The 14,864-nt window shown below is 38.3% G+C and overlaps 1 protein-coding gene across 10 annotated transcripts in view; it reads left to right on the top strand.

Annotated features, from left to right (window-relative positions):
• szt2 (SZT2 subunit of KICSTOR complex) overlaps positions 1 to 14,366 on the top strand; it is a 289,561-nt gene extending 275,195 nt beyond the window's left edge. For all 10 annotated transcript variants that reach the window (XM_069939008.1, XM_069939001.1, XM_069939006.1 and 7 more), the window contains 4 exons: positions 7,284 to 7,770; positions 8,855 to 8,971; positions 11,152 to 11,220; positions 12,703 to 14,366. In XM_069939008.1, coding sequence (XP_069795109.1) covers positions 7,284 to 7,770; positions 8,855 to 8,971; positions 11,152 to 11,220; positions 12,703 to 12,849 — 820 coding nt within the window. In that variant the 3' untranslated portion in view covers positions 12,850 to 14,366. The remainder of the gene's footprint in view (positions 1 to 7,283; positions 7,771 to 8,854; positions 8,972 to 11,151; positions 11,221 to 12,702) is intronic.
• The last annotated feature ends 498 nt before the right edge of the window (positions 14,367 to 14,864 follow it).

Genomic DNA, 14,864 nt, shown 5'->3' with positions numbered 1-14,864 from the left:
CCTGCAACACTGTTACAGCGCCAGGCCAGGGACCCAGGTTCAAATCCGGTGCTGTCTGGAAGGAATTTGTACTTTCTCCCTGATTCTGTGTGGGATTTCCCCGGGTGCTCCAGTTTCCTCCCACCCTCCAAAAATGTATGGGGGTTGTAGGTCAATTAGGTGGCATGGGCTCATGGGCTGGAAGGGCCTGTTACCTTGGTGTATGTCTAAATTTTTTTTTTAAACTACACTCATTCCAGATATGTCTTGTATATTCCCTGTGAATTGTTCCTAGCAAATGAATATCCTTAAAAAGGAAACCAAGACTGTACACAAGATTCCAGATGTAGTTTATCTAATGCCGTTTGTAATTGAAGCTTAATCTTAATTTTATATTTATTTCCCTTTACGATAACTGATATAGTTTAATTGGGTTCTGTACTTGCCATTTTTCAATTACGGACTTAGACTTGGGTCACCCTGCATCTCAGAATGCTGCAATCTCTCATCATTTTTTTAATCTTTGCCATTTTATATTCCATTTTCCAGACCTTTGCCGACTCTCTAAGTCTATCTTGGTCCCATTGTGTATTCCTTACATCCTCTTCACAACTTTACCTGACTCAAGTTTATCGTGACATTGTACCTGGTACAGTGCGAAGTAGAAAACCAAGAGCACATTATAGTGAAAGGATTAATTAGTACAAGGACAATATGAATTCACTATTGTGAGGTTCATTCAGGTGTCTTAATAGCTGGAGAGAAGAAATTGCCTTCGAACTTCCTGTCACACAATCTCAAACTCTTGATCCTTCTCCCTGAGAGGAGGAAAAGAAGAGTGTGGCTAGGGTGGGATGGGTCCTTCAGTATATTGGATGACTTCTCGAGACAATGGGAAGTGCAGGTGGAGTTGAAGGACCCGACAAATTTTACATCCCTGTTCAACGAACTCATCAGATCAGGCAACATCCATCAGTGGAAATAGGTTGTTACTTCAGGTTCCCTTTATCAAGTGTTAATAAAGTGCCCTGATCCAAAATGTTGACTGACCATTTCTTCCAGTGGATTTCCTCCATCAGTTCATTATTTGCTTTGGATTTCAGTATCTGCAATTATTGTTTCTAAATTTAACAACTATACCTTATTGTCTCAATCTATGTTATTTGTATACTTGGATTAGAAGGGATTAAAAGTATGATTGGTGGAAGAAGATACATGGAGGTGCTCCAAGTTTCTTCTCAATTTCCAAAGATACACAGATTGGTAGATTAATCAACAGTTGTAAATTGTCCCTAGTGTGTAGATGAAGGATAGAATCTGAGACAGTAGGTGAGAATGGGGGCAGAATATAAAAAAAAGGAATTAATGTAGAATTAGTGTGAATGGGTAGGTGATGGTCAGCAGAGACTCAGTGGTTAGAAGGGACTATTTGTGAGAAATTTAAAAAAAAAGTTTCAGTACCAATCCCAGTGAAACATCACTCGCATCTTGCCTTCTGAAAAAAAAGATGCTTTCCAACTGACTGGACAAATGTGATCATTTCAAAGAAAACAGGAAAATAGGTTTAAAGGTCTTTGTAAGAAGAATATTTGAAACTGATTTTGTAAAAACATGACACCCCACTGAAGGTTTTCTGGAATACATGTTCATCTGCTCGCCACACCAATCTGTTTGTTCCTCACCTTTGAACATTTATTTTCCCCAATAACTTTCCTTAGGGCATGTTGTGTGCCTTTTGGAAATCTAAGCATAGTACATCCAGATTAGTAGTGGTAGAGGTTGTGTATTCTTCTGTACATTGCCAATTGTGAGAGCACTGGGCTCCATTTTAGTGTGCTGCACAATAAAGTGCTCCTTGCTTTTGTCAGCCTTTAGCATTTATTCTACCAAAATTTTGACAGAATCTTTGTGAAATTGCTAATTACCTTCAAATAATATAGGTTACCATCTTAATTGAAACATTTATGATTGTTTACTAGAAAGATGCAAGAAATGTTATTCTCTGAAACAAGATTCAATTAATTGTTGAAATTTTAATCTAACCTTTTGAAAATAAATCTTCCTCTGACTTCTTTCTTTCCAAATCTAATTAGCAAAGACTGACCTATTTGACACAATCCCTGGATACAAGCAAAACTACTTGTTAATTATGGTTTTGGGCAATTCGCCTGTAAATTGTAATTGAAGTCACTTCTGAGTGGGATATGGTTCACAAGGCAATGGAGCCTTGTCTAAATCTGATCACTGTGTTATACTTCATTAACTGTGTTGCAATATGGTCAAAATCAGTACCAGAGCAAAGGTGAGATTTTTGAAGAATTGAGAACATTTTTGTTTTGCAATTTGAACTGAAGCAAAAGTTATTAAGGGCTCATTGTGTCAGAGCAGGAGAGCTAAAGAATACCGAAGGAGATAGGTTGCTGAACTGCAGTACAAGATTAGATATTGTATGCACCTTAAAATTGTAATTAGTTGATTTTCTGCTTGCGAAAAGGATATAATTTAAACATTTAGAAAAGAATATACATTAGGCTCAGCCCTGATTACGTAGTTTTTATATATATATATATATATATATATATATATATATATAGAATGCCTGCATGGTTTCAGACAAGACATTTCGACAAAGAACACTGTAACAGGCCTTTGTGGCCCATGAACCTGTGTCATCCAATTAACCTACAAACCCCGTACATTTTTGGAGGAGGGTGGAGGAAACCGAAGCACCCTGAAGAAAGAAACCCATGCAGGTCATGGGGAAAATGTACAAACTCTTTACAGACAGCACCAGATTCCCACCTGAGTCACTGGCGCTGCAATTGCTTTGCAATGACCGTATTCTAGTTGTCTCCTCAGATAAATAAAAAAAGCTTTAGCTCAGTAGGAAAGAAGGAGGGAACAAAGAATAGGGGAATTTGGGCAGTAACTTTCAAAAATGCAGAGTTCCAAAGGTATTTACTTTTTTCTGGCTGCAGTTGCTACATTTTCAAGGGCTGGGAAATGTGGCTATCCAGAGTTATAGCTGAAAGGCAGCTTCAAGGAGGGATTTCTGTCATCATGGGATGCTGGTAGAGCCGTTGTCTCGTTTCTCCAGTTACCTTGGTTCGATCCTGATCTGCAGGGCAGCATATATGCGGTATACGGAATTTTCCCATGACTGCCTGAATGTCCCTCAGCTGCACCAGTTTCCTCCCACATTCCAAGATGTTTAGATTGCCAAGTTAATTGACCACTTTAAAAAAAAAATGCAGAGTTTTTCCAGCATTTTGGTGTAAGCTGCTATCACAGCCCTTGCAGACTTGTTTTACTTAACATACATTGGCTGACTTTTTATTTCCAGATATTGTAAACTATTACTTATGAATATATTGAATAATGTTTTGGTCACTAATGTGGATCAATAGCATGAGACATTGGATTTGAGAAACTTAAGGATTTGTAACTAATAGTGAAATAATTCAGAAAGTTAATTATATGGGATCATACCATAAAGCTAAAGCAGAATGCATGTTTATGGAAACAATTTCAACGACAAGTGAGACCATAGTTCAAAACATGCTAAATATGATTAAAAACATTTCAGTGAAGATTAGCATGAAATATAACAAATTATAAACTTAATCAGTTATTTATATGATAGATAACATGCTATTATTTGAAAGAAAAGCATGGAAATCACTTTAGAGGTCCAAACATGCTCTTTGTAAGGATATGGCATTTTATTGAAGACTTTCTGGAATTCACCACATTCACTGATTACCTTCTGCCCCACTTTATCTATTCTGCTAGTTACAATTTCAAAAAGTCCAACAGATTTGTCAAAATTATTTATCTTTCCTATATCCATTTTGTGTTCCCAATCCTTTCGCTTTATACCAGATGTCCCATTAACATTTCCTCAATAATAATAGACGAAAGCTTCCTTCACTATAAACTATGTAATTACTTGGTTTACCATCCAATTTGTTGGAATAATTCTGGAATGTTAATCAGTGCTCTATTTTTCACAGCCACCTCTATCCTGGTGTGCACATCATAAGGGTCTGGAAATGTGTCTATTTTCAGTCTCATTGATCTGTTCTTCGTTCAGTCAACACAATAGATCATTAATTCGAGATGCTTTTTGTGTCCTCAATGAATACAGACACCAAATATTTGTTTAATTCACCCGCCATGAACTTGAAATCATGATCTTATAGCACGGAGACAGGCCCACAGGCCTAGCTTGGCAATGCCAAACAACATCCCCTGCTGCGTTAGTCTCACTTGCCCATATTAGGCTCACACCCTTCCAATATCATCACATCCATGTAGTTATATAAGTATTTGTTAAAAGAAGCTAAAATACCTGCTTCTAACACTTTGTCTGGCAGCCCCATCTGATCATACCTGCTACGTGAAGAACTGTCCCCTCACATCCCTTCTAAATTGCAGCCCCATCACCTTCCATGTATATCCTCTCATCTTAGATTCTCCCACTCGAGGAAACAGACTGTTACTATTCACTGTACCTATACCCCTCATGATTTTATAAACCTCAATAAGATCCCCCTCAACCTTCTATGGCAAGAAGGAAATAGGACTAGTTTTTTCAGTCACTCTCAATAATCAACTCCCAAATCCCAGCAACAACTTGGTAAACCTCTTCTATATATTTTCCAACTTTATAATATCCTTCCATTAGCTAGGAACCATTCATAATTTCAAAATGTTCTATGTTTCTATAAGATCCCCTTTCATTCTAAATTCCAACAAGTACAGTCCCAGGACATGTAACCTCTCTTCATAGGCTCACTCCTTCATCCCTTCAATCAACCTGGTAAACTTCCTCTGCACCACCTCCAAAGTTAGTGCATCATTCCTTGAGTAGGGAGACCAGAACTGCATGCAGATCTCCAGATCACCAGTACCTTGTACGGATTCAGCATAACCTCCCTGCTCTTAATTTTAATCCTTCCAGCCATGAAGGCCAACATTCCATTTGCTTTTCTGATAGCCTGCTGTACCTGCAAACCAACTATTTGCAATTAATGCACAAGCACTCCCAAGTCCTTCTGCATGGCAGCATGTTGCAATCACTTTCCATTTAAATAATATTCTGATCTTCCATTATTCCTTCCAAAGTAGATGACCACACATTTTCCAACATTGTACTCCATCTGCCAGACCCTTGCCCTAACTATATAATTTAACCTATCTGTTGTGTTCTAAGGAAAAAGCAAAACCAAGATCTGGATATGTTTATCAATGCATCAAAAAATTTCAACATGAACATCACGTGGCAGTGAGCGGGAGGTTTGAGCTAGTGGAGTTGTTCTAGTGAACTAGTGCGGACTTGAAAGGCCGACATGGCCAGTTTCCGCTCCTTATATGGTTATATCTCTCTGCAGATTCTCCATATCCTCTGCACAATTTGTTTTTTTTTTCACTCAATTTAGGTAATCAGCAAACTTAACATATTTGAGGGCCTATAGACCCCCCCTCCCCATTTCACCAGGGAATATTAAGAACTGTTAGGAATTTAAAAATTTTTTTAGAATACACGTTTTAGTGTATTTACTGGTAAGTATGCCCATGTTTTAGGGTATTTACGGGTAGGCCAGATCTTGGGAGACCTGACCTTGGTAGCCGCCGTGTTTTATTTGGCGTTGTTTCATCGAGGCGAACACTAGGACGACAGGTATGTATTCCTTCTATGTCCAGGATAGTGGCAGCACTCAGGGTGGGGGTAGGGTTAGAGGTGGTGGTGGCAATGCTTGATGTGGGCGGGGGTTCCTCCCTCCCTAATACCAGGGTCAGGCGGCGATACCATGCTTTCCAAAATGTCACCTTCACTTATAAGACCTGGGGAGCATTTTTGGAGTATTTTTTTTAAAAAGGGGTCTTGTATGCCATCAGATATGGTGTATACACTAAGATTTAATTTTTTTTCGACACAGCTCTACTGCTGAAGCTCCTAACTAGGGTACAGTTTGAACACACTGATTGCATTTGCTTCTCATGGGATGTGTCTGATATTTGAGTGCATGTCCGTTACTGCTGACTGAATCCTATCCTTATCTCTTGACCCTCATGCAACTTACTGATAACCTGTTCAAGTCTCTAGAGAAGCTTAGGATGTAAAGGAGTTTTGTATTTTGAGTTGGAAGTTATTTTCCATGCATTTCAACGAAGAATAAAGTATAAATGTGAACAATAGTGAGAAAAGAACCTTCAAGACTCATCCTGAACCATTAATCTTTGTGCTTCTGATTCCCTAAGTCTCCAAAATTCAATTGATTAAAGCCTAAACACCTGAAGTCCTTCAGGATATTGCATTCTAAAAGGTGGTAGACCCTTGTCAAGAAATTTTTCATTTCCGCCTTCCTGACTGATCTTTGATCCAGAGGCTTTCGGCCCAGACTTGGACTCCTCTTCCAAAGGAAATGATCTGTGAGCCTCCTTTTAGTCTGTAGCGATGTAGTGTAGAAGTGTTCATCTGTACCGTTATATGTCGTGTGTGTAATCGATTAGAAGAGCTGCAGTACATACAGTGTAGGACAATGATAATGATGGCTGATGTGTGACATGCAGAGATACTCATCTGTATTTTCAAAGGATTAAGACACTTGTAGGGTGTTACATAGCTTTCCAGCTGTTTTGGTGAGGCTGATGTTCATTGAGTGTACTTGGGCATTGCTTATTTAGCTTGCCTGAAGCGAAATGTTGATGTTCCCCTTTTTTTCATCTCTAACATAAAATATTCTGAAAGTGAGCAGCTATGATCAAAGCTCAGCCTGCACACAATTTTGGAGTTTGACCTTCTAGTCCTCCCTGATATAATCAAATGATTTTAAAGATGGAAAGCTGTAGAAGGAGAAGCAATTAACATTTCAGGGCCAAGTTTCTTCAAAACTGAGCTCTGAGCAGTGAATTAGTATTAAAAATACTAATAACAAAAGCAGCTTTTATCAAAAGCAATGTTTTCCATGTGCTTCTTCATTAGGGTAAAAATATTTGTATTTCTTTATTGGTGTGTTTCATATTCCTGCGTTCCCAAAAATTTTTAATTCTATTTCATTAATGACTCAAGCCTGTCCTTAATTACATACTCTAAAATACATGAATTCACTCCAAGGCAATAGCATATTTACTGTTCACCAAGAGGCAATGAAGGCAAAAAACACATGGAAAAATTTCAAATTTCCTTGAAATTAAATGTATTTTGCTTGTGTGTGGTTCTTCTCCAAATTACGTGTCTAAAAGATTGAATAATGTTTGCCTTTTAAAATAAGTTAAGGCTTTGATTTTTTTTTAAAAAGGTTACGTTTCTACGTGATAATGACAAGTTGCAGGGAGCTCTTCCCAAGGTTAACTGCTGACATGCGACGTTTTAAAAAACTACCAAGAACTCGTAAAGATTCTTTGGACTTTGCTAGAGATTCCCCATTGTTGGAAAAATCGAATGCCGAGCAGAGAGAGTTGGATTCAGATTGTTGGGATGAAACGAGCGATTCCAGTGAGTTTTACTCACATGGGAAACAACTGAAGATGGCTCCAGAGCTTTTCTACTCCTCTCCACTCTTTCCCTTACTGACATCCGAGGTCGTAAGTGCCCAAGAACAGATTGCAGTGATGGTTCAACAAGCCAAGTCGCACTGTCGCCGTGACGTTCTCTGGCAGCGCCTCTTTCTGGGAGAGCATCTGTCTTCGGACAAACACAAAATGAGCAAGCTGTCCTTCGCTGAGCTGGAAGAGCTACTTGGTGCTGTGTACAGCAAATCGATTTCTGAGATTGACCCACAACTGGTGAGAGAATATTTTTCAGTTAGAAGTAAACTTGGATGATTATTTTCAATATACGCTGCAGTCCTCATCTCTTGTTGGCTCAGACCCTTTTCCTGAATATCTGGACTTATTGACAAATATGCAGTGGAATCTTATGGTCTCAATGCCTGATTTGCTCAAAAGTGATGTCAGTCCATTGGAGTGATGGGGATTGGCTACCTGAGTGTCCAATATTTGTCTGTATATCATTGGAGATATTTCTGAGCCAGCAAAGATTTATTACACTTCAAAGTCACTTCTTATGCCTTCATAATTAACATCGACAGAATGGCTATCTTACTGAAGATTCCATGGAACTGATGACCTGTGAGTTTTGTAAGTGTGGTGTCCCAGAGTTGTCGACACTTTGTAGATGCAGATAGAGGAATCCAATATTTGGTATGTTAAAAGCATGGAGCTGACATGGAAATACTTCATTTTTAATGTCCTGCTCAAAGTCATTTGTTTGCATATCTTGGTAGAGTGAATGCACTACAGTTAGAGCCTTTCTCTTGATTGACATGTCCCATTATATTGAGATTGAATATAATTTTTGATGCATGAAAGAATTGTCGGTGGTAATGCACATTGTTAGACTATTGTGAGGCAAATCTTTTGAAATGCACGGATACGACTTTTTTCCAGCATGGAAGTTGAATTGTGAGAAGTGCAGCAAGAAGATTAGCTGCTTCTCCAGTCATTGTGAATGCCAAGAAATACAGCAGAGTGGTTATAAGTTGCATCAAGGTCTAAAATAACAAATGTAAGTGTTGAAAATGAGCACTTGTCAGCAGGCAGACTAGAATTCAGCGGCTGAACAGCAGGGCTAAGACCTGCTTCAGCAGTATGCCTGGATTACATCTTCAACCTCATACCCAGTCAGTCATCTTTTTCCTATTGATTCAGTTTTCATTACTTCACTAAAAACCAATATCATAACGAAAAAAATATTGTCACACTTAAGGCATGTGCTTTTAATGGAATCATTCTATTCCCCTTGCTTCACTTTTATAATTTTTTTTAATGACATTTTATCTCGGACTTTATCATTACTCTTTCGTTTCAGGGTTGCTTCCTATTGATGAGTACCAGTTGGTATCAGAGTTTGATCAAGGTTTTACTCAACCGTTTCTCCCAGAGTTGTCGACACTTTGTAGATGCAGATAGAGGAATCCAATATTTGGTACGTTAAAAGCATGGAGCTGACATATTTGTACCTCTTTGTTTCAAAACTGATGGATGGCTAAATGGCACAGCTAGTAGAGTTCCTGCCTCCTATCTCCAGCACCTGGGTTCATTCCTGACTTCCAGTGTTGCCTTTATAGAGTTTACACATTTCCCCCAATCCTGCACAACGCCCCCGCAGTGCTCCCACATCGAGATTTGTGCAACAATGACATAGAATGTGCAAACGATTTGAAATAGTTCTGTACGCAAATTTAACAGTCCAAGTCACTTTATGGCATTTGTGACCATAACACACATTGCAACTTCACACAGCAAATTAGGCATTTTCAAGTGTGGCAACAATGAGTGAAAAATGAAAAAGCTTTTCCACCTTGTTCAGAATAGCTCTACATAAAATAGGTTATAGTCCTACATTGATGTGGCCCAAAAAGGTTTAGATAGTGCCTGAATAAGTATTTGAAAAGCTCTTTTTTTCAAAATATTATTTCAATGTTGAACATGTTTCATTCATAAACCATTCACAGAAGTGCCCGAGGCTCAAAGCAGTGGTCCAAAGTTACAGAAAAACTGCTAATCCTTTGGTTTTACACCAACTTTACAATCAAGGCAAGCTCTCCCTCATTAATAATGCCACAGGGTCTCATTTGAGATTGCAGTGCTCTATTATTAATGTGTTACAGCAATAATTACATTATCATTCATTAAATAGTGCAAGGTTAATGCTTGAAAGTAGATCGTTGATATCAGTATCAATAAAAGATTTTGTCCAAGCAATCCAGAATTTGACTCATTCTGCTGCTTTGGTTGTCCTGTATCTTTTCTGTCAATTTTTTATTATGCTTTCTTTTAAAGGTGCAGTGGTGTCTGCCTTGAATACTTGAAGTGAAAAAGCATGCTCCAACAGCTATTACTTCATTCTTATAATGAAAATTTAAAATTAATCATCTGCCAAAATGGGTCCACTGGTCAATTTAATACAAGCCATTCCATCAGAATGCTTCGTAATTATTTTTTTTTTAAAAAAAGATTAAATTTTCTTACAGCGTCCTCTGCAATAATGAAAGTATTACAAAGTAGAGTACTGCTCGTCTCTTCTTATAACTGCATAATTTTCCATCCCTGGTATATCTACAATGAACATTAATTCCCTTTTCCAATGAAGAATGTTTTTGGTGTTCCAGCTCATTTTTACTCATGGCCCCTCTCCCTAATAATGCTTGTTTCTCTTGCTGCTTCACTTAACCATTTGAATCAAATCCCTTTTGAGTGGCAATTATGAGGATTGTTCCATTGGAGAGGGGCATGGATTTGTACCGTTTTTTTTGCACTATTTCAGTTATGCAAGTTCACCAAGATGGATGAATTGTCTGTCCACTTTCTGCTGACTTTCCACACTATTTTTGTACTGTTTTTTTTAAGAATCTAGTAAAAAAAATGAATGGAGGTCTTCCTGCACTTCTAGCTCTTACACGGAAAAATTATTTATATTTGTTTTAAGTTGCTTCAATTTCTTATTTATCCATTCCATAATTTAATAACTAAATTTGTTCTCAGAGTTGTTGCATCTTTACATTTTGTCAATTTATTCCTAAATAGAGCAGATCCTCATCATTTCTATCTTCAGTCTAACTTGCACTAATTCTGTTTCAGTCAGCCAACCAATTCTCTATTTATTTTGCTGCATTTATTATCGTGCATCAGCATCCAGAAGACCATTCCCAAAATGCATTTCTGGGTTCCAGCACCTTCTGATTACAAGACCCTCTTTACATGCTGTAGTTCAGCATCTGGGTTCCCGGGTGTTTTAATTCAATGGGGTATGATGGACCACAGAACCTCCTGCAAATCATGGATTTAGCCATGTGTTTATCAAAGCATTTTGAATGCTTGAACTTTCCCCATCTTACGCTTCCTTAGCAGGAAGTGATCATTTGGAAGCTATACTTACAAACAAAAAGATAGAATTTGTGGAATTACAGGCATAAACTTTTTTATAATGTTCCTGCAACTTTTAAAATCTTTGTTTTTAGTTAAAATGAATTGCCTTCATCTCTGACTGGTTATAATCTGCTTGTCTATGCTCCTATTATGTCCCTGTAGTTATCTGGCACCTGCATTGGGAGGGACTAAGATCATCTGCAGCCACTCTGTAACATTGTTGTAACTTCCTTACAGGCGGTGTTGAATCAGAAGTTTATCGATTGTTTTGTCCTCATCTTCCTTAATTCACAGTCTGCAAAGACGGTAAGATTTAAAAAAAAAACACCAAATCCTCTCATGTACAGAATCTCGAATTAGAACAGAAAATGCCAGAAGCTCTCCACAGGTCACACAGCAGCTTCAAGTGTAACCAATATTTTCAGGGTTTTTTCAGCTTTCCAGCTTCCATGGGTTTTATTTTTCCCATTGAATTTACAAGGTCTGAGGGACTGTGACCTGATATGGATAGGATTCTTAAGTTGTACAAGGCCCACATGGAAGAGATTTCCAATTACTCTGTTTCGAAGTGACTGAGCACAGATTTAGCAATTTGATTTTGAAGATCGGGGATATTGTTGTCCAGGGATATTGTTGTCCAGGATTGCTATTGCATTTCTACTAATGACATTGGCAGTTGATTCAGGGAGACTTGCATAACCAGTCACATGGATTTCTATACAATTTGATCTCCCATGTATGTCAGCATATAAGATGACCTGTGCATAAAACGGCCCCAGAATTTCCACTTAAAATGTACATTTTGAACTATACTCACTGTATTAAGATGACCCCAACCCTGGCACTTACCACTGACCAGTGGAATGATGCTATCACAATATTTTAAAAGCTAATTACCCAGTAAAGGTGGACATTTGCATATTTTAAAAGAAACCACTGTGAGCTTAAAGCCTGTACAAAGCCAACAGCGGATGGACCCTGCGGAGGAGTGCTGAGATTTCAGTGCAATTTTATACTTGGCATGGGGGAGCGCTGAGACTTCAGTGTTAAGGTTCGGATTTTATACTTGGCATATCAGGTGACCCCTGGTTTTAGGGTGACATTTTTAAGATTCAAACACCACCTTATACACCAACATATATGGTAATCAGGGTCATCCCAAAGCCACATACTCTATTTGCTGCAAAGAACAAAGGAAATTGCCTTGTAAACTTATTGTAGCCTTTAGATCAAGGTTTTCCCAAACTTTTCAGCTCATGGAACCCTTTCGGGGAACATTTGGAAATGGCAAAGCCCTAATTGTCATGTACAATTTTCAATACCTGATATATATAACAAAAATATAGTAAGAAAGTAAATAAACTCACCATTCTCCAAGTTGAAATTATTTGTTGCCTCTAATTAGTTTCTTAATCCAGCAATTCACGGTTCAAAATATTGCACACATGGAATATCAGTAAAATATGGCCAGCTTCTTCGCCGGCTTCGTGCCAGAAGAATTTGGATTCTCATTGGTTAATAATGATGTGTGCTCCTGACTTCAGGCCTCAAGATGCCTTTTCTTGGGGAGGAATGTACAGTTTGCTGCCATCCCAGAAACAAATTGAATTAAGGACAGAAAAAAATAAGTAAATTACACAGCTATCTCTGTATTACTCCCTGCTATTTCTTCCACAGGACCTTTGCGCCTTTCCACAAAACCCATTTTGGAAAACCTTGCTTTAAAAAATGGACACATTTACGAGAAACATGCACCATACATGAATAACATGCTTGCTTTGTTTCCAGAATCTCAAGGTTGTGTTCAGAGAACCACTTCCTGCCCAGCCACAGAACAGCGAGAGCCCCCTACCTCAGCTTGTATCCATGTACTACCACCTGGAATCTGTTATCAACACTGCTTGTTTCAACCTATGGACTGGTATGCTGCAGTAACAGACTGCGAATCCACTTGCTTTAACTTTCAGAGAGGTCTGCTTCAATGTACCAAGTTTGACCTTCTCACTGAAATTCCCATTGCTTGAGGCAAGAGCCTGTGCTATAGCAAGCTCCACACAGAGAAATATTAATTTCTTTATAATCTATTCTTTTCACTGTTTCATTGATTTTAGGGAATCCGTAAAGGAATTTGTAGGCAACCGATGAGCCTACCGATGTTTATGTTTATTAATTTATTTTAGTAAATATAGCATATAATTAATATATGCCATCACACTTGTTTGGAGTTTCCTTTTGTTACAATGGCAGCTCAGGAAAGTTGAACATCCAGGTATTTTTTTAAAGCATCATTCAGACTGCATGATAGCACATTGTCTTTAGGGCAAACATTCCTTCCCCATCAAAATGATGAACTGACAAAACTCATTGCAATGATATGGACAGATTTGAGTAACTAAGTGCAGTGAGAATATATATCTAAGGCTGCCAACTTGTAAGTCAAATGTTACACCTGAACCTTTTAAATATTTAGTTTTATTAGCTGCCTGCATCATCTCAAATGTACATGCACTGGAAAACAAGTCACTATATTTTTTGTGAGATTCACAGGTATCAATCATTTTAAAATTCAGGCTTATTTTCATGTTTAAAAAAATCAATCCCTTCTGTAAAAGCACAATGCTGAAGAAACTCAGTGGGTCAAACAGAGAACTTTATGTAGCAAAAGTCAAGATACATAACCAATGTTTCCGGCTTGAGCCCTTCATTAAGACATGAGCAAAATGTTGGTAGGCACCCAGAAAAATACTTGAAGGTAGGGGCAGGGGGAAGAGCACAGTCCCACAGAAGGAGATAAGGGAAGGTGGGCTCAGCAGCAAACAAAGGGGAAGGGGGAGAGCTCTGTGAGTGGAGAGGGAAAGGGTTGAGAACTGGAAAGATGAGGGAGACCAGAGAGTAAGCGAGCAGAAACGTTGCCTATTACCTCCTGCCTGTGGGACTGTATTCCTGCTCCTCCCCCGTCTTGCCATTTTGTTCGGGTGCCTGCCAACATTTTGCTCAAACCTTGATGAAGGGCTCAAGCCCCAGATGTTGGTTATGTATCTTTGCTGCACAAAGTACACAGTTTGACCCGCTGAGTTTCTCCAGCGTTGTCTTTTTATTTCAATCACGGCGTGTACAGACTTTGTGTTTAAATCCTTGTGTCTTCGGAATGACAACTTTTTTCTGCACCAGTGATACCATTTTCATATGTGCTCTGGTTGAGGTGTTGCTTTGATCTTGATTTCCTGACAACAACTACCGTGATGTAAAGGTGCTGATGCATTTTGGAATGTAAGCTTGGAGTATTTAAGTGGTTTTAAAGCACATTCCTTTGTAGAATTTCAATAGGCAACTACATGTGTCTCTTGCTTCAAAATGATTAAATGTAAGTGAAAATATTTGTTGTATATTATGTATATAATGAAAATGGCTTAATTATTGCTGTAAAATAATAAAGTTATATTAATCATTTTCTCTCCGAATTAACTGTTTCTCTGTACGTTACAAGTGTTCTGTGGTCTGCAAGAGCGGTTGCATTTCCTTTGTGTGGTACTGTCCCTCCTTCAATATTTTCAGCATTGCATCACCATTTTTGGATACAGAATAGTGGGATCAGAAAAGTCTGATTTAATTGAACTTTCACAGACAAAATACCAGGGTTTTAATTCTTAAAATCTCAAAATCTGATCAGGCCAAGTTTATTGTCATCTGATTGCACAAGTACAACCCGACAATACCAAATGTGATGGAGAATCTCAGCAAGTCGCGCGGCATTCATAGGATGGAAACTAAGGAAAGTGAGATTCAATATGGTAGAAAGTGATTGGCAACCAGAACAACTGGGTTTAGTAGTGGTTAATCTGGAACCATTTCATGTTTTATCTTTGAAGCTGTGGAACTGGATTCAATCTGCCGCAGCCATTCAATTCTCTCCCTTCCGTTCTTTTTATTGAAGCATTTGCTCGTGCTAC

The sequence above is a fragment of the Narcine bancroftii genome, chromosome 5 (assembly GCF_036971445.1).
Source record: "Narcine bancroftii isolate sNarBan1 chromosome 5, sNarBan1.hap1, whole genome shotgun sequence".
In the NCBI taxonomy this organism is placed as follows: domain Eukaryota; kingdom Metazoa; phylum Chordata; class Chondrichthyes; order Torpediniformes; family Narcinidae; genus Narcine; species Narcine bancroftii.
This window is presented reverse-complemented; position numbering and strand designations above follow the sequence as displayed.